This window comes from Barbus barbus (assembly GCF_936440315.1).
Source record: "Barbus barbus genome assembly, chromosome: 20".
Lineage (NCBI taxonomy): Eukaryota > Metazoa > Chordata > Actinopteri > Cypriniformes > Cyprinidae > Barbus > Barbus barbus.
This window is the reverse complement of record NC_136748.1, coordinates 19977518-20003416: the sequence shown is the minus strand read 5'-3', so window position 1 is coordinate 20003416 and position 25899 is coordinate 19977518. Positions and strand designations below refer to the sequence as shown.

The following is a 25899-nucleotide window of genomic DNA, read 5'->3' as shown; positions in this document are numbered from 1 at the left end:
ATATTTTCTATTTACATTAGGGCTGTAAAGTGATTAACATTTTTAAACTAATTAATTACATGATGTGGTGATTTATTAATCTAATTAATCACAAATTAATCGCACATCAAATTTGGCTGAGAAATTACTCCCAAAAGATAGTTATTGTTGTGTACTGTAAAGCATCAAATAGGCATTACAAAAAGTAGCTTCAGCAAGAATGTTTTTTTTTTTAACTCAACAAAATTTAATGGTTCACCAATGCATTTAAAACATGGATTAAGAACTGAAATGCTGCTGTGTGTTGCTTGGAGACTAACAGTTCTGCTTTTGTTTTTATTTTTTCGATTTGCACAATTTAGCAAAACGGGCAATATTGTGTCTAAAATAACTTCTTTTTTTTTTGGGATGTGATATGGTTTTGATTCTAATAGTCAGTTAAAAACTGAATTCGAACAACTCTAATCGGTAGAGCACATTTCTGTGTGTGTTTTCAACAGACTTTTTCCTAAGTAGAATATATAAAAAAAGCATATTCCATGTGTTGATGTAGTAAAATGTAGTAAATTGTAACACATTAAATTGCTGTCAAAAGCAGGGAGGATGAGGGTGAGCAGTGTTTCACAGCATATCTGATCTTTGATGTTAAAATGGGAGATGGCAAGGCTTTGAAGTGTATGTCGGGTTTAAGAGCAGGAGTTTGAGTAAGGCTTGAAGTCCTCATAAATCACATGTAAACACTCCGGTGCTATTTTCCTTTTCCTTTCTTCCCCTTTGCAGGTCAGGTTACCGAAGTGCTGTTACCCTTTCCTGTAATAAATGCTTTGAGGGGAGGAGGCCAGACATAGTGCTTGAAATCATGAAACATATGTATATGTGTGTATGTACACACACAGCAGTCATACTCAGGAACTGACCTTTTGTTCTTTGACTACAAATACTCCATTACTCATACTCTTTCTTGATTTCCAAGAAGACCAGGATCAACCCTTTGTCTCCTTTTCTCTTCTTATATCTCTCCCCGGTTGGCTCCAAAAACAGAGCTGATCCTCTCACTGCTCACAGGTCTGATATCTCTTATTGACTTGCTGTACTCCTGGTAGACTCTCTTATCATTGGCACTGTGATACCATGATCTGATCTCTGCTGCTGCCACTAATTCCTCTGCACATCTCAGAGCCTTCATTTACGAACCAAATGGCAAATTCAATATCCAGTAGCAAATTTTCTTGTTTTAAGCATTTGTTTAATCCATGTAAGGAATATTTTTGGCATTTCAGGTGCTACCAGTGCCTGTATTAAGTATAATGCAAGTGACTTAGATAAAAGCATTTAACTTTTGATTTATTTTGTCTTATAATTATCCAAAAGCAAATCTCTAAATGAATAAAAAAAAAATACTGTGTAATATTGTTGCAGTGCCCTGAATTCACATGTAGCATTTATTTATTTATTTTTTTGTCTCTTTATTATTTTAATTTTATTTTATTATTGCCAATTTATTGGCCATGATATAACTATATAATATATGATAATTATATAATAATTACTTTATTTTTCATGCATCCCTAGTACTAGTTAATCAACTAACAACATGGTCCAAAATCAACATTGAGATTTTGGTTTAAAATGAAGTTTTAATTTTATTCCTATAGCTCAAACTGTAGAGAATGACGCTAGCAATGACAAAGTCATAGGTTTGATTCCTAGGAAAATCAAGAACTGATTAAACTAAACAAGCAAACAAAAAATAGTTACAATTGGGGTAACAGCTGAGCTAATGTTTAATTCCTGTTGGTCAAACAGCAGCATGGTGCTAGCAAAGAACTGATTAAAGGGTTACTCCACCCCAAACTGAAACGTTTGTCATTAAACGCTTACCCCCATGTTGTTCCAAACCTGTAAAAGCTTTGTTTGTCTTCGGAACACAATTTAAGATATTTTGGATGAATACCGGTAGGCCTGTGACCGTCCCATTGACTGCCAAGTAAATAACACTGTCAAGGCCCAGAAAAGTATGAAAGACATTGTCAAAATAGTCCATCTACCATCAGTGGTTCAATCTGAACTTTATGAAGCGACGAGTATTGAAGCGGCCTTGACCGTGTTATTTAAGTCAATGGGACAGTCAGAAACCTCCCGGTTTTCATCCAAAATATCTTAAATTGTGTTCTGAAGATGAACAAAGCTTTTACAGGTTTGGAACGACATGGGGTTAAGTGATTAATGACACAATTTTCAGTTTGGGGTGGAGTAACCCTTTAAAAAAATGATACTTTGAATGCAACAAGTCATTTTCTGCCAAATGCATAAATGTAAATAGGTAAAGGTATGCTCAACAGTATTTACCACTTAAAATCCTTTTCCCAGGCGCAGATGCATATTTCTTGATTTCTTGAATGCATTGCGCTGTTTTAAATAGACACCTCATATTTGAATTCAGTATTGACGTGTCAGTCTTGCTCCAGTTAAGACAGGATGCTTTTCCAGTAGCGTGTGTCGGAAAGTATTTCCATCTGAGTCCTCTCACCCTCACTTACCTGCCGCTCTGCTGATGTGATACAGGCCAGTGAACGCTCGCGTGTCTCTGTATGCAGGGAGTGGTGTGTGTTTGTCGGGGATTGTGTGCTGTAAATACCTTTTTAAATGTTTGGTGGTATTATTTGTATGATTGCTGTCACTGTGGTTGAGAATGTGACAGGAATTTATCTTATTGGTTTATGATATAGTTGCACATATGATTTTATATTCATGAAAGTGGGATGTGAAAAAATCTGTATGTCACCATGAGTGATATCTTCATCTCCCTCTCTCTCTTCCTCAGTGTTTGCTGTCTCAGCCAAAGTTCTGGGCAGTGGAAGTGACATCACTGTGCCTGAGGACTAAGCTGGAGAGAGGAAGCTCACGGAGAGTTGAACGTGCCATGATGCAAACACAGGTAAAGTACAGTTCAGAACACACACACGTTGGTCAGAAGTGACAGTACACAAACATCAAATAAATGCTTTTCTTTTGAATATTCTACCAATCTAAAATGCTGAAAAATTATCAATTTTCACAAAAACATTACACAGTCTTAACTGTTTTCAGCATTTACTATATTGACCCGAATATAAGAAAAAACACGATCGTCTTGTATTCAGGGTCTAGACTAGAGCCCTGCACGGGACTGGTTTATTAAACCCGCACCCGCCCGCTCCCGCTGAATTTCTGACCAGGACCGCCCGCTCCCGCAACCTGCTAGTTCCACTCCCGCCCGCAATGTTTGTACACTCCCGCCCGCTCCCGCGGACTTTCTCTCAGAGCTTGTGAAAAATTTTCAGAAATACTCAAACTAAATAAGTTAACATCCAGAATAACAGGCTTTAAACATGATTGCGTTTAAATAAGATGAAGTAATGCTAAACCAAAGCACATATTTATTGAGTATTTTTTTTTTATTACCGTTATAAAAAATTAACCGTTAAAACAAAACTATGGGCACCTCCGTTTCAAAACGTATAGGCTACTGCATGATACACGCATGCAACAAACGATTAACAAACAATTAACAGACAGTTTACCTGTAAGTATAGGCTAAATAAGCCAAATATGAAATAACTTTAACTTATTAAATAAATAAACACACAAAAATAAAGTAGCCTACTTAAACAAATGTGATCACTGGGCCTTACATTGCTTACTCATGTCCGTAATAAACAAACACTTTTGCACATTTATCGCAACTAACGAAGTTTAATTCTTAACCATTTTGTTCTGTGACAATTGAAAATTGTTTCCAGATGTCTGACTTGCCTTGCTTTGCTTTTGTCATGTAAACAGCCGCTTTAATTTTCTTCTCAACTTCATGTGTTGACTCCATTTTTATTCCACACCAAATCCCACAGATTCCCGCGGGTCTCCCGCAAAATTTTCTGACTGCCCACTCCCGCCCGCAGCAAAGGTAAAACCGCCCGCTCCCGCAAGATTTGCGTCGGGGTCCCGCGGGAGCCCAAACCCAATGCAGCCCTCTAGTCTAGACTTTGACACACCCACAACAATAGGTGTTGCCAAGCACGCATAAAATGAGTGTGCCATGAAATATGTAATGTAATGTGTTGTAAAGATCGTGAATGTAAACTCAAGAAAAAGAAAAACTTACAGCAGCATGAGACGTGACCGTCATGTTAGCCTGATGGGACCGAACTTCCTCAGTAAGTGATTTTAAAACATAAGACAGTACCCAGATTTGAAGGCTACAGTAAGATTTCATTTCTACTGTTAATAAAATTTTGGTAGGCTACTATGAGATGGATAGCCAGCCTAAATGTTATATAATTCAGATGGACTACCTGCTATTTTTATGGTATATCAAAAAGTGTATATTTTTAAATGTCATTGTTGGTACATTTTACCGGTATTTACCATACTTTCAAAACAAAAATGCAATTTGAAAATAATTTAAGAAAAAAAAATATTTTACAGAGAAAAAAAACAAACAAGATTTGGTTTTCAAAAAGCCTTTCCAAAAGATGCATCTGGAAAAAGTGGGGTTGTCTTATATTCGGGTCAATATGGTATAATAAATGTTTCCTTATCACCAAATCAGCATGTTAGAATGATTTTTGAATGATTGAGACGCACAAGTAGTAATGCTTCTGAACATTTACAGGACTAAATTACATTTGAAAACATTTTAAAATAGTTTACAATATTCACACAGCCTTATAAATGCAGCCTTAAAACATGAACAAATCTTACGAACCACTTCTGAATGGCAGTGTAACGGTTTCATTCTAGGAGCCAGAGACTCAGTAGTCATTGTTTTAGTCTGAGGCAGTAAGGAGTCTACATTCTTCTCTTGAAAATGAGCTGCAAAGGTAGTGATCGCTTCATTCAGTATGTTGGTTCAGACATTTACTGGCTTCAGTGTAATAATTCCAAAATTTTAAAGTACCCAGAGAAATGAGATCCCAGATTTCCTCCTGTTGTTTTTGTTGCATTTGTGTGTGTGCAAGAGAAATGGACAGATAAGCCCAAGGGAGGAGGATGCTTTAGCTTCCCTTTGGCTGCTTCCCGTTTCCTTTGTCATTTGTCATGACAGTTTGTGACCATGTTTTACTGAGGAAAAGCCAGAACGGTAAATCCAGAGAAGTGCTGATATGTTCGGTGTGTATTCTTGTGCATTTGTGTGTGGATTTTAGGGAGGATTGGATAATGGAATTTGTCGCCCTGTGCTCTGGAGGAAACAGGACAGCCTGGCTCTTCCTGTCCTTCTGATCAAATTTAATTTAAAGGCTTCCAATGTCTTTCTGAGGAGCAGAAAATGTTTAAGTAATAGTCATCAGTCATATTTGAATGACAAGGCTTCTTAAATGGCCATAAATTAAAATCTAGTCCAGTGAAAAATCTATATGTCTGTCTAATCTAGTGTAGTGAGAGACATTATTATCATTATTACCAAAATTAAATTATAATACATTATTCATTTATTATCATTAAACACCTAAATATAATAGAATTATTACATTTATCATTACTATTTTTTTTATTACAAAAATGTCCTCATTGTAATACATTATTTTGCTATTTATTTTTCAATTTATCTTTAAAACACCCAAATATAATAGAATTATTATTATACATTTATCCATGATTTTAATTACTATTTATTATTATTATTAACAACTCTAGTAGGAAACACCAAATTAGATTAATTATACATTTTTCAATCCGTTGTTTGTAGTACTAGTTGTGGGAGTAAAAAGTGAATAAAAATATGTAGTCTAGTGAGAAACACTAAATTATTATAATTTTTTTTTATTTTACTTCGTTCCTTTTATTGTTATCACTGTCTGCTGCTAACAGATCATAGATAAAGGAGTGTTGCATTAGTTAAACTTTGCCCATTTGCTGTGGCTGATGATGACATCCCTCTTTTTGAGCTCAAGTGAAGCCCATAGACACGGCCTTGAGCGCTGAAGGTGATCATCAGTTAAGAGCCTATAGAGCTGAAGGGTGAGATCAGACACTCTCTGTATGAACATACGATTGATGGAGGGTCATTATCGAGCAGAGTTTGCTGTGACACATTGCTCTCTACTTTTTTTAAACTTTTTTTTTTGATTGCTTTCTTCCTTCCTTTAAGTTTTAAGTGTTTGCCCAGTGGAGCTGCATTGACATCCCAAAACTCAATGTGACAGATTGTTGGGGGAGCCTGACTCTAGGAGGCCACCCTGAGGGGCAAGTTTGAGTCCAACAGGAGATCACAGAAAGTCACACAAACACCTGTCCATCACAGAGTTAGAGAATCATGAAGCGCCAGCAAATTCCACTGATGACACCGGTGAGTTCAGTCACCCTGAGAGTGATCCCAGCTGAGCAGAGCCCCGGAGCGATGGCAATAGAGTGACAGCGCAGACTCTCAGATGAGTGAAGAAGGGTGAAACACTTTAACGAAGTTAAAAAGATGAGAGAGAGAGAGTTAAATAATTTAGAAGGAAAGTCAGGTAGCACTTTGAAGTACAAACCCACACATATAGTTTATATACCCCTCTTTTCTCAAAAGTTTTCATGCCCTTAAGCCGAGTTTGTTTGTTTAGCACTTAAGTGATTTAAATTTAAAAAAATAAGATGATAAAATTTTCAATACTGCCCTGAAGAAACTATCTAACAGATGCATATATTCCACAAGACAAAATAATAACTTGATTTGTACTAATTGCCTTCTACAAAAGTTATCTTTACATATCTTTTGTTTTTAATATTGTGTGTTGCCTTAAGCAACAGTGACTGTTTGCAGTAATTTTGTTTCGTTTCTGTTAAAACTGAAAGTGGTGGTGGGTGGACAGGCAATATGGCTGCCCTTAGAAAAGTGGTCTTTTGGAGTCTAAGAATAGAAATAGAGAATAGAGACAAAGCTCAAAACCTTAGGCCAACTAACTGGGGGAAAAAAAAAAATCAGATGATTCTTTATTTTATTTTACATTATTTTTTTTAATTTGTTAATTTTTTTACCAGGTCATCAAACTTGACAGTCAAGCTAAGATTTTGATGTCTATAGTTTGTCAAATTTGATAACTTCTATAAAATGTGTTACTATGTAATTTTTTAGTAGTTGGAAATAAATGATTTTGTGGCTTGCTCTTGATCATGGTCAAGATCTTGTGAGCTGATTTTATGAAAATGTTGAGCAAAAACTTTTGTTTTTAGACCAAAGAGCTCAGAAGTAGCAGGGAGAAAAAAAATTGATGTGATGGCGCTAGAGAGTTTGACTAAGAAATTCCTTAATATAGATAAAGGCATTCTTCCGGCAAACCCTAATTTTATGGCAAGTTTAGCTCTTTGGATTCCTTTTAAAGGGATAGTTCACCCAAAAATTAAAATTGTCATTAATTACTCGCTCTCATGTTGTTCCAAATCTGCAAGACCTTTGTTAATCTTCGGAAAACAAAATATATTTTTGGTGAAATCCAAGAGCTTTCTTACCCTCCATGTATAGAAATGCAACCAACACATTTAAGGCCCAGAAAGGTAGTAAGGACATTAAAATAATCCATGTGACATCAGTGGTTCACCAGAATTTGTAAATTTGTTGAATAAAGTCATTATTTTGCTTGCTTGGTGCTCAAAAAGTATTTTCATAGCTTTATAACATTACAGTTGAACCAATGTTCCTGCTTCCTTTCTGGGCCTTGAACGTGTCACTTATATTGCTGTCTATGCAGGGTCAGAAAGATCTCGGAATTCAAAAATAACTTATTTTGTGTTCTGAAGTTAAAGGTCTTACAGGTTTGGAATGACATGAAGGTGTGTAACTAATGACAGAATTTTCATTTTTGGATGAACTGTCCCTTTAAAGACATGAATCATTTATTGTCTGCAGACACAAGCCTCCTTTAATGGCAAGGTTCTAGTTCTTGATTGGGTGAATTCTAGAAACATTTTTACACAATCATTCATAAATACTTATCAACTTCACATTTGATGTAATCAATTTAGAAATTTTTATTTTGTCTTGAATATTATTCTCTTTCCATCCTGAACAGTTGTGACATTTTGTGAATATCGCGCACAGACTGTTATCTCCTCTGTCTCGCTGCGGTTCGAGTTTCACAGCGGTACTTGACAAACTTAATTTCCTCTGCCTCCACTGGCCTTTCTTCTGAGATCAAGAGCACAGAGTATGTATTCAGAAATGGCAGAGAGGCGCTTTGCCTATGTGCTTGGCATTTTTCTCACAGTTTAGAGCAGCTGGTATCTAGGCCACGGAGTGGGCCAGGACTTTAGAAAACTGTTTATTCCCTTTGTATATTCAGAATGGCAGAGTCTGGTGCATTGTTGGATTAGAGGCGGTCTTTGTGACTGCACAATTTGCCTGTGCGGGATTTACACCACGTGCCATCGACTGCCGACTTCTTATTTTTCATTTAGGTCTCCGATCAGTCCCCGGATTAAGTAGATTTCTCTGAACGTAAAATTAAATTTCAGTGCTTAATCAATAATATCCCTGAAATATAAATTGGCAGCTTGGTCTTTTCTATGGATTTAGTCTTCTCATGGCAACTTTGGAAAAAAAAAAGAGACTCCTGTACATATGATTTGAGGTATTTTTGGAGCAGACATACAGTTTTGTTTTGAAGTAATTCACCGGAGAGAAAATATATAAATATATATATATATATATATATATATATATATATATATATATATATATATATATATATATATATATATATATATATATATATATATATATATATATATATATATATATATATATATATATATATATATATATATATATATATATATATATAATTTTTTTTAAATTTACAACAGTTGCAGTGGCTCTGACTAAACACAACGCTTAATGCCAAGTCTGTTTTTAGTTTGGTTATGATCAGAAATTGTCCAGTGTATGTGTCTATACACCAAAAATATAATTTACAATTAGAATATTATATTGTTATTTTGTACCTGCATATATATTATATTATATTCACTAGCATATTGATGGTCTCGGAGCTGCCCAGACTTTTAATTGGGTCTTTAAAAAGTACTACTAGACTAGTTTTACTAATATGACGTGCTAAAGCAGTTATTGTACTACTTAAATGCTAGATTGCATTTGAATTGCTGTGAATGGATTTTGACTTTCCATAGGGGTTTTTCTTTTCCTCCTCTCTTCAAGTATGCTGAGTCATAAAGTATGTTCAGTGATGTCATTTCCTCCCGCCACTGTATTTGGCTTTTGGAGTTCCTCCGTGGAAAGGTTTACATGTAATTCAAACTAAATGGCCAAACTGTTAACTGTGGGGCAGTTTGCTTTGCCCCATTTTGTCAAAGGCTTGAGCAGAAAGAGCTTAAGTGTACCTTTTTTTTTTTGTTTGTTTTTTTTTCTAAGACTTCGCTTAGTCATTTTTGAGTTTTCTGTTATTTAAAATCAGTTATAAACCTATTAGATATAGATATCTATACTTACATCCACCGTTTCAGTGGCTTGTTCCAGTCTCTTTAACTCTGTTAGTTATTACTGTGTGTTTCAGCACAACGGCACTACATGTTGACACGCTGCCCACAAGGATATCGGCGCCAACATTTAATGTTTTTAAATCTTCTTATATATCAAAAGTCACTGGCTTACAACTGTAGAATAAAATAAATAATCATTTAATTTTTAAGAGAAATATTATTTAAAATATTCGTTTTCAAAGATCTAAATTGTAAAAAGTAGATTGTGATGCACTTTCTAATAGACATATTAGTAATGTGTGTATTTACTGGGCAGCCGTGGTGTCCTTCCACATCAGAATTCATTTTTCAACTGCTCCCTCGAACCCTTTCTGATCGGTAGATTAGCATTTATATATTTGAGGCATTTTCCAGCCCTGGAAATGCTAAATAAGTAATTAGTTATCTGCTTCCCGCAGACCAGCTTTGCCATCCTCCATAGAAACTGATCGTATCTACTCAGTCGGAAGTTTTATTTCCAGATGAGTTTCTTCCTAAGTGAACCCCCAACTGGAGCTGGAAAATTGCATCTTTATTGCATTTTGTCATCAGTTTACGAAATGCATTTTCTGGAATATGTAACATTTCTTTACTTTTGCTTGATTCTGAAATGTTCTGTAACTCAAATGTTTCAGACATCAGTTCCACATGAATCTTGGGGGGAGATATTGAAGTTGGTACAGTATGGCACAGTTTTCCTGTCTTCGCTTCATATTGGTCCAGGTTGCAGTCCATATGTTCAAAATGATTGACAGCTGGGGGTGTCAAAGATCTGAAGGGTATTGACCAAAGACAGCATTCTGTGTACGATCATTTTCAGTCTGTTATTCTACAGACAAGGATGCTTCTAATTTGCGTTTGCAGTCTTTTATTTCATGTTGTACACAGCTGCGTTGTTATTGTATTTTGTCTTATTGCTTTTTGATATATTGAAATATTGTTTGTGAACAGAATGAGTTCAAGTTTTTTTGTATAGCGCTTTTTACGATACAAATTGTTGCAAAGCAGCTCTACAGGAAATTAAATTTCCACAATATATTTATATATTGCACAACCTTAATATATTTAACTTATGGCAAAATTTGGTAATTCTGTATGTTGTCTGAGCATTGGCATCCTCTGAGGTCCTCTGAGGGGTTGGCATTATCTTTTCTGAGGTGTTCGGTCATCTCAGATCATTTAAGGGTTGGATCCAGACCGAAGCTTCTGTAATTCCTAGTTACCACGGGATGTTAATCCTGTGACCGAAACAGAGAAACAAATAGAGACATAATTAGCGTAGCTGCTGTTCCATCGAAGCAAAAATTATTTGTTCAACCCAAGCTAAAGAATAATAATAATGTACATTTGATCAGATATAACTGCAGTACAAGATTATACGATGTATTATGTGAATGCTTGGCTAAAGGTATGTGTCTTTTAATCTAGATTTAAACAGAGAGAGTGTGTCTGAACCCCAAACGTTATCAGGAAGGCTGTTCCAGAGTTTGGGAGCCAAATGTGAAAAAGCTCTACCTCCTTTAGTGGACTTTGCCATCCTAGGTACTACCAAAAGTCTAGAGTTTTGCGACCTTAGAGAGCGGGTTGGATTATAGCGTGGTAGAAGACAAGTTAGGTACGCAGGAGCTAAACCATTTAGTGCCTTATAGGCAAGTAATAATATTTTGTAAATGATACGGAACTTAATAGGTAGCCAGTGCAGAGACTTTAAAATTGGGGTAATATGATCATATTTTCTTGACCTGGTAAGAACTCTAGCCGCTGCATTTTGGACTATCTGTAGCTTGTTTATTGAAGATGCAGGACAACCACCTAGCAGTGCATTACAATAGTCCAGTCTAGAGGTCATGAATGCATGAACTAGCTTTTCTGCATCAGAAACGGGTAGCATGTTTCGAAGCTTGGCAATGTTTCTAAGATGGAAGAATGCTGTTTTTGTAACATATAATAACATATGATTTTCAAAGGACAAGTTGCTGTCAAATATAACACCCAGATTTTTGACTTTAGAGGACGTAACAGTACATCTGTCTAGTTGCAAATTGTAATCCAAGAGATTCTGTGTACTGTTTTTTGGTCCAATAAGTAATATCTCTGTCTTATCTGAATTTAATAGGAGGAAATTATTGGTCATCCAATTACATTTTTTACACAATCTATTAGCTTAGTTGAGAAGTTTCATCTGGTATTGTTGAGATATATAGTTGAGTATCATCAGCATAACAATGAAAACTAATCCCGTATTTTCTAATAATATTACAAAGGGGCAGCATGTATATTGAAAATAGCAGAGGACCTAGGACAGATCCTTGTGATACTCCATACTTTACTGGTGATAATTGAGATTACTCCCCATTTAAATGAACAAAGTGGTAGCGATCGGACAGGTAGGATCTAAACCATCTTAAAGCCTGCCCTTGAATACCAGTATAGTTTTGTAATCGATCTATGAGTGTGTCATGATCTTAGTGCTGCGTTCAACACTATAGACCAAGTAATACTAGCAATGAGATGCAGCCTTAGTCTGAAGCAAGAAGTAAGTAATTTGTAATTTTAACAAGTGCAGTTTCTGTACTATGGTGAGGCCTGAAACCTGACTGAAATTCTTCATAGAGATCATTTTTTTGCAAGCAGGAACACAATTGAGAAGACACAATTTTTTCTACAATTTTAGACATAAACGGAAGATTTGAAATGGGTCTGTAATTTGCCAGTTCGTTAGAATCTAGTTGTGGTTTCTTAATAAGAGGCTTAATAACCACCAGCTTGAATGGTTTTGGGACGTGACCTAAAGATAACGATGAGTTAATAATATTGAGAAGCCGTCCTTCTGCTACAGGTAACAACTCTTTCAGTAGTTTAGTGGGTACAGGATCTAATAAACACGTTGTTGGCTTAGATGCACTGATAAGTTTATTTAGCTCTTCCTGTCTTATAGTTGTAAAGCACGGCAGTTTTTCTTTGGGTGCGATGAATGAAGCTGAAATACTAGACGCAGTAGAATCTACATTTGATATTGTATTTCTGATGTTATCTATTTTATCAGTAAATAAATTCATAAAGTCATTACTATTAAACTGTGAGGGAATATTTAGATCGGGTGGCGTGCGTTTATTTGTTAATCTAGCCACTGTGCTGAATAAGAACCTTGGATTGTTTTGGTTATTATCTATGAGTTTGCGGACATGCTCTACCCTGGCAGCTTTTAGAGCCTGTCTATAGCTGGACATACTGTATTTCCACGCAATTCTAAAAACTTCTAAGTTAATTTTTCTCCATTTGCGCTCAAGATTACGAGTTTCTTTCTTGAGAGAAGGGTATAACTGTTGTACCATGGCGCAGTACATTTTTCTCTAACCTTTTTCAATTTGAACGAGTGTTGATCTCACTAGAGTCTCAAACAGCAGGCCTGCACATGCTTTAACTGAGTTTACGCAGCAGTCAAACCCTGTAGCATTTCTCTGTGGAGAGCAGAGAGGCATCTCTTTCAAGAAATTTGAATAAAGATGCTGTCATTTTGGCATGTGTTGGCAGATCCTATTTGTTATTGCCATTATTCTAGGAATTTGGGTTTGATTTCTCTTTATTCTTCTGGATCACTTTTTGCCATCTTGTTACTGATTGGAAAATATATTTACGTCTGTGGTGAGCAGTAAATCAAAGCTTAATGAGTCACTGGAATAGTTTTTAAATTGTTTTCCCCACAATGCATCTTTATTGCTTAGGTTTTTTTTTAACATTCTCACATATCACGCTAAACCTTAAGCACATTAAAAATGCTCTTTATGTTAATGTATTTGTGTTCAAAGGATGTCTGTAATACCTGGAGAGAGAGATCTGTTAATATTTGTCTTAAAAGCAGCTGCTTGGCTGTTGCGGGACCCTCTGGAAATTCATGATTTGAGAGTTTCTTAAGGCTGCTCAGTTCTATGAATTAACTTGTTTTCTTGTAGCAAATTCTGAAGAAAATCTGTGTGATTTCAACAGAGAAGAGAAAAATGTCTTTAAAAGCAGCAATGGTTGAAAAATGAGACTGGAAGTGTTCTAAACGGAATTTTGTACTCTTTCAGACCTTGGTGGATTTCTTTAGTGAGAAGAACTGTCCCATCACTGAGAGACTCAAGATGTTCTACACCTGCCGGGCACCTCCTCTTTGGGATCTACAGGTGAACTAAATTCCTGTTTGTTTATATAAAACTTCTGTTTTTTCAAAATGATCATGCTTTAGAAGCACTCATTATGTTTTAATACCCTTTTATAACATGTTTTATAGTATATTATACATTTACACACTGTGCCGTTTATCTGAATGGGGGCTTTCCATAAACCTCCTTTAAATGCACAAATTTATGTTAAAGTAATTGTATTATATTTATTTATATATATTTCTTTTTGAGGATGACAAAAGTCAGTCAAAATACAATCATGTTTCTGTGATGAACATACAAAATATGTATAATCAGTCTCTCAAAATTATAAATATACTGAATTTCCAGTGCTAAAATAGGACGATAATCCTTGCTGAGGTCAGGAGAGCTTTATAAAAAGACTGTACAAATGAAAACACGTATGAATGAATGAATGAATGTAAATGATTAAACAAAACTGTGTGTAGTTGGGGTGTGTGTGTGTACTTAAAAGTGCATAAGAGTATTTTGGTTTGAGAACCCATTTTACCCTTGATTGAGCTTTCCCCCCGCCCCCTCATTTTCTCATCTTTATTATGTCTGAGTTTATTCCCATGTAGGGAATAATTCACACATTATAAAGCCAGATTACCTGAGTTAATCTGAAACGGAAATGATTGACTCATTTGTTGGTGCCTAAATTGATTAGCTTGCATATATTCTCTCATTACCAGACGCACAAGTGCATTGAGCTAATCACCTCAAATGAGCGTGGGCAGCCGTTATTTATCTATCTACTTCTCTGAAACCCATTTCAGTAAACACAACAGCTGGGTTATACAGCCAGTGTCGCGTCAATAAGGGCTTTGGCAGATAGAATATGAAATTCATTTCTCCTACGCGGCGAGGGCATCCAGGGATATGAGACAACGAGTTAATTTTGACAGTGTGTGTCAGGTAATAGAGCAACCGTTCCGTTCCTGCCTGATTGGGCAATAATGCAACTAATGAAAAGCAAACAAATGTTTTCTGAAGAGAGAGGTTGTTAAACAAGTGAATAAATCGGAGAGAAACAAAACGATTTATGGAGGAGAACAGCAAGTTGTAACAGGCCAGCATGGATGAAGGGTTTTGAAAGAAAAGGAATGAAATGGCTGAATAGAAAAAGAGTGAGTGGCTGGAGGGAGAGATGGATAGATGAAAAGGGAGGGCTGATGTGATCAGTCCTGTGGATGACATTGCTCGCGCTCTGTGTAATAACAGTGAACAGCAATAAAGCTGGAATTGAAGTCGCTTCTATTGCTGGCAGGGGAATAGAATGCTGCAAAACTGCAAGCGAGAGAGAGAGGCGAGAGCAGCATGCAGCCAGAGAAAAGTGTGTGTGTGTGTGTGTGTGTGTCAGGGGTAAAGAGACGGCAGAGCGTTGGAGGGCATAAAGGTTTTTTGTTTGTTTTTTTGGGAACAGATTTCAGAAATTGTTGGATTTGCTTTCAGACTGAATCATTTTGGCATGTGTATGAATCAGGAAAGCATTCACTGTGGCAGTTTTGTTGGAGATGAAATGAATGAGGAAATGAAAAGACAGAAAACTTGCACAAAGTTTCTTTCTCTCTCACTTTTATTCTGTCTCTGTATGTCAGTTTTTCGGATTTAGTGTGTTTTATTGGCAAGACAAAAACTGCATTTTTTTTATTGCTAAAACATTTGCTGTCGTAAAATGAGAAATTATACAATGTAAATTAAATTAACTGTGAATCAAATAACAGTAGATTAAATAATGTTAATAATTTAATCATTTTAATTTAATTAAGAAAATGTAAATAAAATATAAAATAAAAATTATAGAATTTATGTCTGTGAATGTAAATGTGTATATATATTGTGGCGGGAAGAGCAAACGACAGACACCGTGGGTATGGCGTCAGGCCTCGGAGAGGCTTTTATTAAACAGAAATAATAAAATAAAGTGTCCAAAGCGGATAAAGTGTCCAAAATAAACAGGGGTGTCCTCGTCGTGCTGAGGGGTTTTGCGGGGCCGTATCACGGCTGTGGTTTCGTTCGGACTGCGGGTCCAGCAGCTCACGTCTCTGGCGGTGCCGGGAGTCCCTCTACACTCCCTTCCTGGACCCACGAGGACATCAGCGTGCATGCACGGGGAAGAGACCGGTCTCTCGAGGAGAGGCGCGCTCTGCATTTAAACAGCGGCGGTGATGAGGCTCTATTCGCTACAGGTGCGCCTCATCACACGGCTCCAACCCTGGCTGATTCGGCGCCCCTCCTCTCACACACCCACTCCCGTCGGGAGCCTGGTGAAGGGCGGCGAATAAGGGAGGGGGTGGTGATGATGATAAGGGGGAGGCAGCCAACTCATCACAATATATGTGTATTGGGGTGTAACGGTTCACAAAATTCACGGTTCAGTTCGATGCGAGAGCGTCCAGATTTGAGGATCCCTGGTATAGCCTATAGCTATATATTGGGGAAGTCGTGGCCTAATGGTTAGAGAGTCGGACTCGTAATCGAAAGGTTGCGGGTTCGAGTCCCCGGCCGGCAGGGATTGTAGGTGGGGGGAGTGAATGTACAGCGCTCTCTCCACCCTCAATACCACGACTGAGGTGCCCTTGAGCAAGGCACCGAACCCCCAACTGCTCCCCGGGCGCTGCAGCATGGCTGCCCACTGCTCCGGGTGTGTGTTCACGGTGTGTGTGTGTGTGTGTGTGTGTGTGTGTGTGTGCATTTGTTCACTACTCACTGTTGTGTGTGCACTTGGATGGGTTAAACGCAGAGCACCAATTTCGAGTATGGGTCACCATACTTGACAATACGTCACGACTTTAGACTTGGCTGTTTTCATTTATATTTACCTTATATTTCTCTTGTGGCCCGTACATACTGAGGAAAAAAAACGTATTTGGTGTTAAACAGGTTGTTTTTGAAAGTCAATGCTTGAAATAAGCTTTATTTCATTGATTTTTAATGATGACTGCAGTGCTAATATTTTAATTATAGGACTATAATTCATTGTAGATAACCTAATAGACCTGTTTTAAAAAAAAAAAAATAGCCTAATCTTATCCTCGCAGCGTGTCAGTTATGCGTTAATTTTTGCGGGGCAAATTAATTGTACTTTTAATTTAATAATAAAAGTAACTTCATAATAATAAAAATAATCCTAATAAAATTAAGATTGTAACAGGCTTACATTAATTGGAAATGCCAAATCCTCTTAAAATTGCCAATAATTGATGTTTTTGACTATCTCTGCTATCGTCGATACAAGATCATCTCTTTCGATGCAGCCCAGCAAGGGGAGGTTATCGCGGGGCAGACAGCACGATGCCTGTTATGTCGTTTGGGCTGCGTTGAGCGCCGTGGTACTGATATTTCCCACACTTTAAGTTTTTATTTTCCAAACGTAATGGGATTAGTCCAACGAATCGTTTGGTTTGCAATGCGTACCGAACCGAAAGCCTTGTACCGAACTGTTCAATACGAATGCGTGTATCGTTACATTCCTAATGTGTATGTGTGTGTGTATAGTTTTCTTAGTTTATTCTGTAGTTTTAAATAAATATGTTTAATGTGGCTATATAAAGAAATAGTGTAGTACAATTTAAATAAGACCATATTTATATTGATCAGAGTGCGCTCTCTAATGTTTGTGTGTGCTGTGTGTTTCTGTTTCTCTCTCTATTAGTTAGTAGCATCACGTTTTGTCTCCTGGCTGATAGGTCACATGATCACCGGCAGCCCCACCGGTGTGTTTATCTAGATTTATAGGTACCCATAATGCCTGTGGGACGTGATATGCCACTGAAAGCGGGTGAGGAGGTGGGAGGGATTGTCATAGGACCGAAAGGTGAAGGAGAAATTGAGCAGGAATTGAGCATTTCCTGGCGCTGCACCGCTCGCAGCTACGTGTCTGTAATGTCTCGCTGATATCCGAGGTTGAGAGTGACGTCGGCTCAGTGGGTTTACTCTCCACAAATACAGAAGTTTTGTACATCGCCATCATAAACTTCAGTAGATGATCTCCACTGGGGGCGGTGCACATCTCAGTATGTTTATTATCAAAAATACATGGACTTGCAGTGGACACAGCTTGCGACTCTTCATCCTTTTTGGCACTTCATCCATCCGTTCTTAAATGATCTGTGAATGACAGAAAGAGTTGAAAAGAGTGTAAACACGTTTAACCAGTAGCATTCATCATAGACAGACGAGGGTCATTAATAGCACAGATGTGTATATATATAGTTGCTGCCTGTGAAGCATGACATAAGGGTGATCGATGGCCATCCGTGAAATGCATCCTTTCAGAAAGAGGGTGAGAGAGAAAAAAGACAGAATATGAGAGATAGATGGTGCTTGTGAGAGGGAGAGAGGGAAAGTGTATCCTTGGCAAGGTGTAGAGAAGTGTAGGTGACCTCCAGAAGTATAGAAGAATTATATTTAAATGTATTTATTTTTTATTACTTTTTTTTTTTCATTTTATTGTTTGAAGGTGTTTTGTCTAAAACACCTGTCCAATTATGTCATAACTTTAAATGAAAATGTCATTCACCCATAATGTCACTCCAAACTTGTTACTTTTTTTTTTTTTCATTCCATAATTGTATATGTAAAATGTATCTCTAATGTATCCAGTGTTGTGATTTGAACCCCATTCAAGGTAAATAAATATAGTGTATTAGTATAATGTAAAAAAAATAAAAGCAAGGAGGGAGTAATTGCCGCTGTTGCCCCCTAATAAAACAGCTTATGGGATTAGTCCCTGGTGATATCTGTAATTTAACTGAATTGCCAAAATAAACCAAAGTGAAATGAAAATCACAACGCATTCCATTTATTTTCACATGCTAAATGTGTCCACATGCTAAATATATTTTTTGGAGTGTGCCTCCCACAAACTGTGTGTATTTAGAGGCAGGTGGGCCGTATGTTGACTGATCTTGGCTTGCTGTTTGTGTGTCTGTGTGTGTTTAGAGGCAGTTGGCGAGTCTGTTGACTGATTTGGGCCTGACAAGTTCTGCGCTACTAATCTACGAACGACTGGAACTCTGGGAGGATGCAGTTGTCTGCCTGGAGAGGATGGGACAGCACGGCAAGGTTTGCTACTCGCATGTGTTTTGTTAAAGAATACTTCAAACTAGTTTAAACGAATAGTCCTTCTCCAGATTAATGCCAATGGTTGAGCCAGTGTTGCTGTGTCGGGCTGGTCAGTATGTTCAAATGTCGTTTTGATAGTCTCAGTACTTACTCTTCAGGGAAATCAACCTACAAATGACATGCTTATAGTTGTCTCTAAATATTAAGCTGGGATAAGAGAAAGTGACTTCTGTTAAAGATTTTCAAGAGGGATTTATTGCTGCTTTTCCTCTTGCCACATCCATCTCTTCCCTTTGTCCTCTGTCTCCTGCTTGTTTCTTCTTTCCATTCTATATGAGCTCCTGTCAGCATGCTCTAACAACACGTCTCTCTCTCTCTCGCTGTGTGTGTTAGTGCAGATTTCTGGGAGCCATTTCACAGCTTTATTAAGTTACCATCCATTTTGTGTACCAATCAGATTATAGGGTACATCTGAGGTCAATAAAACCAGCCAATCACCCCCAATCTGAGCTGTAATATTATAAAAATGTACTGACATCCACTCCACTGTAGTATCTACCTTTCCCTGCACTCATATTAAAGTTTAAAGCCATAAACTGCAGGCATGTGTTAAAAAAAAGAAAGTAAAAGATAGAATACCGAGACGGGTGTAAGGGAATGATTCTTCATATGAAAGGAGAGAAATGAGAAAATCAGTGAAATGTGTGAAGCAGAGAGAAAGTGAGGTGAGAAAAAGGCGTATACACAAATCAGCAAGACTGGAGTGAGGAGAAGTGCTTTGCTTTGAGTTTTGCTGGTGGTTTAATCCGTGAGATTTTGTGTTCGTTTAATGAGGGAACATCTTCAGAGCACGAGGGATGTGTACTGATGTTTATTTGATTTGGGTTCAATTTATTGTCCCACACGAGCTTGCATGAGTAGTTGTTGATTGCTGTTGGAATTTTCTGTTTGGAGGCTCTTTCCATGAATACTTTTACACTATTTTTACTTTATATTTTTATAATTATTGCTTTACATTTTATTTTTCAATACCATTAATGTATCTACAGTAAATCCAATTATTTTGCATTGACCACTGTTAGCTGACTTATCTAATCTGTATTTTTTTGGCATTTCGCCTTTATTAAGATAGGACAGTGTAGAGTAAACAGGAAGCAAAGTGGGAGAGAGGGGGGGGGGGGGGGGGATCGGGAAAGGTCAATGTAATGGTGTTATATGTTGGCACACTGCCCACTAGGTTATTGGCACCAACAAGTTTGTAGTTTTTAATTATTTTATAAATTGTTTGTTCAATTTTGTTGCTAGAAAACAACAGTCACTCAAATCAGAGTCACAACTGTTTTTGGATACATCCCACATTTTGATAATGGGATACAAAAATTTCACATCTCATATGAAATGAATAAAAGATAAAGCAGCACATATAATATTTAGCTTGATCTCCTGAGGTTGAATGTGAATATTTTCTAAAGGCATGTTCTGTTTCATTCCTCCTGACCGCCAGAGGCGGTGCTAAGCACTAGAGGATAATCGCTGTGCCAGCTAGATAGTTTTCTCAAGTTCAAGAAAAAATAAGTCACATCATGACGTCGACCGAGATGCGAGGATATAAACCACAGCAGCTCGATGCCCAGCCTCTTTCGCTTTCTTGCTTATGATAGGTCGTTGGTTTAGCGTTGTCGCGTGCAGTTTACCTGAGTCGCGAGGATTCCCCCTCCCAAGCTGTGACAGCGCGCTCTGCACTATCATCAAGACTATCATTTGGATTGTCTTCATTACGTGAGTACACATTTTCACATTTGTGCTTCACGGTACTATCCGGTAGCTGGTTTCGACCGCACATAGGTAGCGTTCCCCGCTGACCTATTTATCATTGACGTATCCACGTGTGATTCTCTCACTTCAATCTTTCGGTTCTATCCGAAGATTTTTATTAACGCCTGTTTTTCTTTTGTGCGCATTATCGCAGTTTGTGTTCGTACGGTGCTACCGAGGACGTGTTTGACGGAGTCATGGATCACAGCGCTCACTTCTCCGTTTCTTCACTAAGTTGTAAACTGTGCCCGAACACACTTCTTCCCGATGACGGACACGATCTCTGCCCGTCATGTTTAGGGATTCAGCATCTGAAAGAAGCGTTGACTGATCCGTGTTTTGTATTGTGCCATGCTGCTGCTGTCAGAAAGACAGCTGCGTCTTGCAGAGCTAGATCCTAACTCGTCTGCTAGCCTCGCACAACCGTGTATAGCGCCACGACATGCTCATCAGCAGCTGCTGGTGCTCCGCCGACCAAGAAGAAATCTTTACATAAGAGATTCAGTCACGCCACCCTTTTCCCCGCCACGTCAGTGCCCCACCCACAGGTCCAAAGGGCAGAAACCCGAAACCCTGAAGTTCCTGGGCTGGCAGTCGGCCGTTTCACTGCAGAACACCTACATTGCTGGGAAAATTCAAGATCCGACCCCTGGGTTCTGACGACTCTGAACAAGGGATACAGTCTGCAGTTCTGACGCTGGCCTCCAAGGTTTTCAGGAATTCTTCCGACAGTCGTCAAAGATTCAACCAGATTAACGGCCCTTTCCATAAATTCATTCGCTGTTGTTGAAAGGAGCCATAGAGAAAGTTCCCCTTGTCAAACAAAGAGAATGTTTTTACTCCACTTACTTCCTCGTTCCAAAAAAAGATGGCGGTTTTCGCCCAGTTTTGGATCTGCGACGCCTCAATGTGTTCCTGAAGCGTCTTCCCTTTCGGATGTTGCGCACAGTCGACATTCTTCGATCTGTGATGAAAGGAGACTGGTTTGTGAGTGTAGACTTAACGGATGCTTACTTCCATGTTACCATTGCTCTCCACCACATGAAATTCCTAAGATTCAGCTTTCAGGGTCAGGTCTATCAGTTCAGAGTCCTGCCATTCGGGCTATCTCTGGCTCCTCGTGTTTTTACGAGATGCATGAGTGCAGCCCTGTCTCCTCTTCGGTCCAAAGGCATGAGGATTCTGCCCTATTTAGATGATTGGCTTCTCTGCGCCCCCAACAAGAGTGCATGCTCTACGCGACACCAAGATTGTTCTGGAGCACATACAGAAACTGGGCCTTACTGTGAACGACACAAGTCATCTGGTTCCAGAGTAGACCATAACCTTCATAGGAATAATGCTCAATTCTGTCACAATGTCTGCTACACTGTCTCGCGCTCGGACAGACAGTATTTTTCAGTTACTGACTAGTTTCCGCATGGGAGCAAGGATACCTTATGGTGTCCTTCTACAACTAATGGGGATGTTGGCTGCTGCCACATCTGTGATTCCCTTAGGGTTGCTACACCTCAGGCCTCTTCAGAGGTGGAACAACAGCCTAGGGCTAAACTCAACGAGACATCGTTATCTCATGATTGTTATCACTCCTGCCTGTGCCCGAGCACTGAAACCCTGGAAACGGGTAATGTTTCTGAGAGCTGGAGTTCCACTAGGGGTGGTGCCTTCTCGTCGAGAAGTGATCACAACCGATGCTTCACTAACAGGATGGGGGCAACATGGAACCAGAGGGGGATTGGTGGTCACTGGTCAGCAAAGGAGGCCTTAGAACATATCAACGTTCTAGAACTGAAGGCAGTGTATCTAGCACTACAACGCTTCCTACCACATCTGTTAGGTCGCCATGTGCTTGTCTGGTCCGACCACAAGTCGACAGTCTTTCATTTGAATCACCAGGGGGGCACCAGGTCTCTTGCTTATTTACAGCTAACTAGCAAGATCCTCAGATGGTCTCAAGGCCGACTGGCTTCATTAAAGGCAATGTATCTCCCAGGATTGGACAATCAAGTGGCAGATGCTCTGTCCAGAGATCTACTGCTTCCGGGCGAATGGAGGCTTCACCCAGATGCGATGCAGCTGATTTGGCAACAGTTCGGCAGGGCAGAGGTCGATCTATTTGCCTCAGAGCTAACCACGCATTGCCGCTGGTGGTTTGCGATGACCAAGACATCCAGCCCATCGGGACAGGATGCATTAGCTCACGAGTGGCCGAACTGCCTATTGTACACGTTCCCTCCTTTTCCACTTCTATGGGAGACCCTACATCGAATATTCCTGTCCAAACACAGGGTGCTTTTAGTGGCACCTCGTTGGCCAGCCAGACCATGGTTTCCTCTTCTTCTGAGTCTGTTAGAGGGTGAACCGTGGCAGCTTCCCATCAGACGGTACCTCCTTTCTCAGCTGAATGGCCGTGTTTGGCACCCAGATCCAGCTCGTCTTTAGCTTTGAGTTTGGCCAGTGGGTCCACTTCTCAGTTAACTGATTGTAACTATTGGTACTGAACACTATTGGCTAGGGCTCCTTCAACATGACAGCTTTACACTGCTCGGTGGAGGATTTTCTCCTCTTGGTTTGGGGATCAAGGATTTGACCCAATTCGTTGTACTGTTCCGAAAGTGTTGAGTTTTTTGCAGCATCTGTTAGATGACAACAAGGCGGCTTCTACTTTAAAGGTTTATGTTGCTGCCATATCTGCTTATCATTACATTTACATTTACATTTATTCATTTAGCTGACGCTTTTATCCAAAGCGACTTACAATTGCTATATATGTCAGAGGTCGCACGCCTCTGGAGCAACTAGGGGGTTAAGTGTCTTGCTCAGGGACACATTGGTGTCTCTCAGTGGATTCGAACCCGGGTCTCTCACACCAAAGGCATCTGTCTTATCCACTGCGCCATCACCACCCCCTTGCCCCTTGCGCCATCATGCCCCGGTTGATGGTGCATCCTTGGGATCTCATAACCTTGTATGTAGTTTTCTGAAGTGAGCGAGACGTTTAAAACCTGTTCGTCTACTCCCTTTCCTGTTTGAGACTTGCCACTTGTTCTAGAATTTCTTCCTTGGCAGAAGTCTGTACAGCTGCTACCTGGTCCTCTCCATGTACCTTTGCACGGCTCTACAAGGTGAACATGGCTGCTTCCCACAATGTGAGTTCTGCAGTCCTTCTGGAAGATCCCTGATGTTTGCAGGTGGGTGGCATTCCTCATGACTGTGTTGGTATGTGTCATCCTCTAGTGCTTAGCACCGCCTCTGGCGGTCAGGAGGAATGAAACAGAACGTTGTGAATTCCGGATGACCGCCAGAGTTCCTCGTCATTTGGAATGTGCGAGAAAGCATTCCGAGGCTGGGCATCGTCGCATCTCGGTCGACGTCATGACATGACTTTTATTTTTTCTCAACCTATCTAGCTGGCGCAGCGATTATCCTCTAGTGCTTAGCACCGCCTCTGGCAGTCATCTGGAATTCACAGAACCACAGTTACATACGTAACCACCGTTTTCATGACCTTTTGTTGAAACCCGTCCCCCCACCACCACCAACTTTGTTTTTCCCTATTCATAGAAAGTGCCTAAAAACATTTGTCATTCTAAGGCTGATGATACACGGGGCAACTTTGAGCAGTTTTACCGGGCAACTTTTTTTGAGCAATGTTGCTTGGACACTATCCCACTGAAAATGGGTAATTTCTATCAGGATAGTTTAGATCTGTCATGGGCCCTGTGTCTTATATGGTTGCCCGTTGACGGCAACATTAACTAAAGTTGCCTGGCAACATTGCTCAAAAAGTTGCCCTGTGTATCATCAGCCCAAGTTAAGAAAACAGTTGGTGACAAAACACTTTATATTAGAACTAAAGATTTTCTACTTTAACTAAAGGATTAGGGGTTTCTTGCAGCTAAGCCCAGATAATTTACCATGGTAAACATACTTTCTGGCACCAGAAGTTTTCAGTTTCCTTTCTGAAATTTCCAACCTGTTATTAGCAGTGAAACTGATGACCTTGCCCCTGATTAGCATCTATTTGTGTTATTGGCAGTCATGAGATCCATCAGAGGAAACTGCAGCCTGACTGGGCTACACAAACCTTTGCTGGCTACAATGGCATCTTGTTGTTTGTGGGCAATGTGAAATGTGCAGTTTTTAATGGCCACGTGGAACAAAGGAGCATTCAGGTGCTGTCAGATCATGTGGTTCTCTTTCTTTCCAGTGTTACCTCGTCTTATCAGTGTTGTTCTTATAGAACAGAAATATGAGCCTTTTTGCTCAAGTAAATTGATTATTCATCCTCTGTCTGGGCCGTCAGGTTTTGAGCTTTCTTTTTTATCTAACTATTGTGTCGAGCACGAAGAGATATTGTTCCCACTTCTCAAATTGTGTACCCACGAAAATAAATAAATAAGCACCCAAATAGAAGTGCTTGCCAAGCACTGTGAATTTTATTGCCGCCGCCCCCCCCCCCCCCCCCCCCCCCCCCCCCTCTCCCACTACGGCTTCAGTTCTTAGCGTTTGCAAAAAGCCCTTTATCCATCCGTCCCCATGAGTACCAACAGGGGTGGAAGGGCAGGAGGTGATGAGAGATGCACTGTAATATAGCCCAGCGTCCAGCGTATTTCAGAGTGAAGCCACATTCACAGTGACTGTAAGGGTATGTGTTAATGGTAGCTGAATTTTCCCCAGCTAGATTTAGAAAAAGAGTTCATGGCTTATACATTTGGAGAAGCTGTTGATGGCTGTAGCATAGTACTGGTGAGTCCTACCAAGTCAAGTTCTCATGTTCGCAATGGTTTGTAGCCATACATACTGAAGATATGTTGATCCTTTTCACATTTTGGAGATTCAGGTTTAAGTCTGACACAGTCCTGTTTTCAACCCCTCTCCCAAAATAGTTTCCTGTCTTCTCTGTTCTGTACCAAAAACTGATGTTTCTTGTTTGAAATTTTTTTGGGGATCTTTTTTTGTCTACTAAATTTTGATGTCTGTTAAATTTTTATTGCTAGAAAATACTATTCACTTATGAAATCTATATTTAGACATAACTTAAATATTGCAGATTTAGCAAAAAATGATACGAAATGAGATTTATTTATTTTGTTTTTTATTTAGGTTTCATTGATTTTGTGCCCTTAATCCTTTTTTCTTTAGGAATTGTTTTAGTAATGTGGTTTTTAATCCTATAAAAAGAATGCAACAACATACTTACTGTATATCATTAGTTTAATCCCTACTGTGCACTATAAGGCCAAAAATATGTGGACATTCAAACACTACACCCAATTTCGAAACCATTGGCATTAATCAAGATTTGGTCTTCTGTAAAGATTTTACAGTAGATTAAGTTGCTCCTATTCGGACACAATTATCTGAATGATCCAAT

General features: G+C 39.0%; 1 protein-coding gene across 1 annotated transcript in view; it reads left to right on the top strand.

The window, feature by feature from the left end:
* The window catches only part of LOC306885879 (tetratricopeptide repeat protein 27-like), a 98585-nt gene that overhangs the window by 54341 nt on the left and 18345 nt on the right, over positions 1 to 25899 (top strand). The window contains exons 10-12 of the mRNA XM_079442673.1: positions 2804 to 2917; positions 13542 to 13637; positions 18585 to 18707. Of these exons, the coding sequence (XP_079298799.1) occupies positions 2804 to 2917; positions 13542 to 13637; positions 18585 to 18707 (333 nt within the window). The remainder of the gene's footprint in view (positions 1 to 2803; positions 2918 to 13541; positions 13638 to 18584; positions 18708 to 25899) is intronic.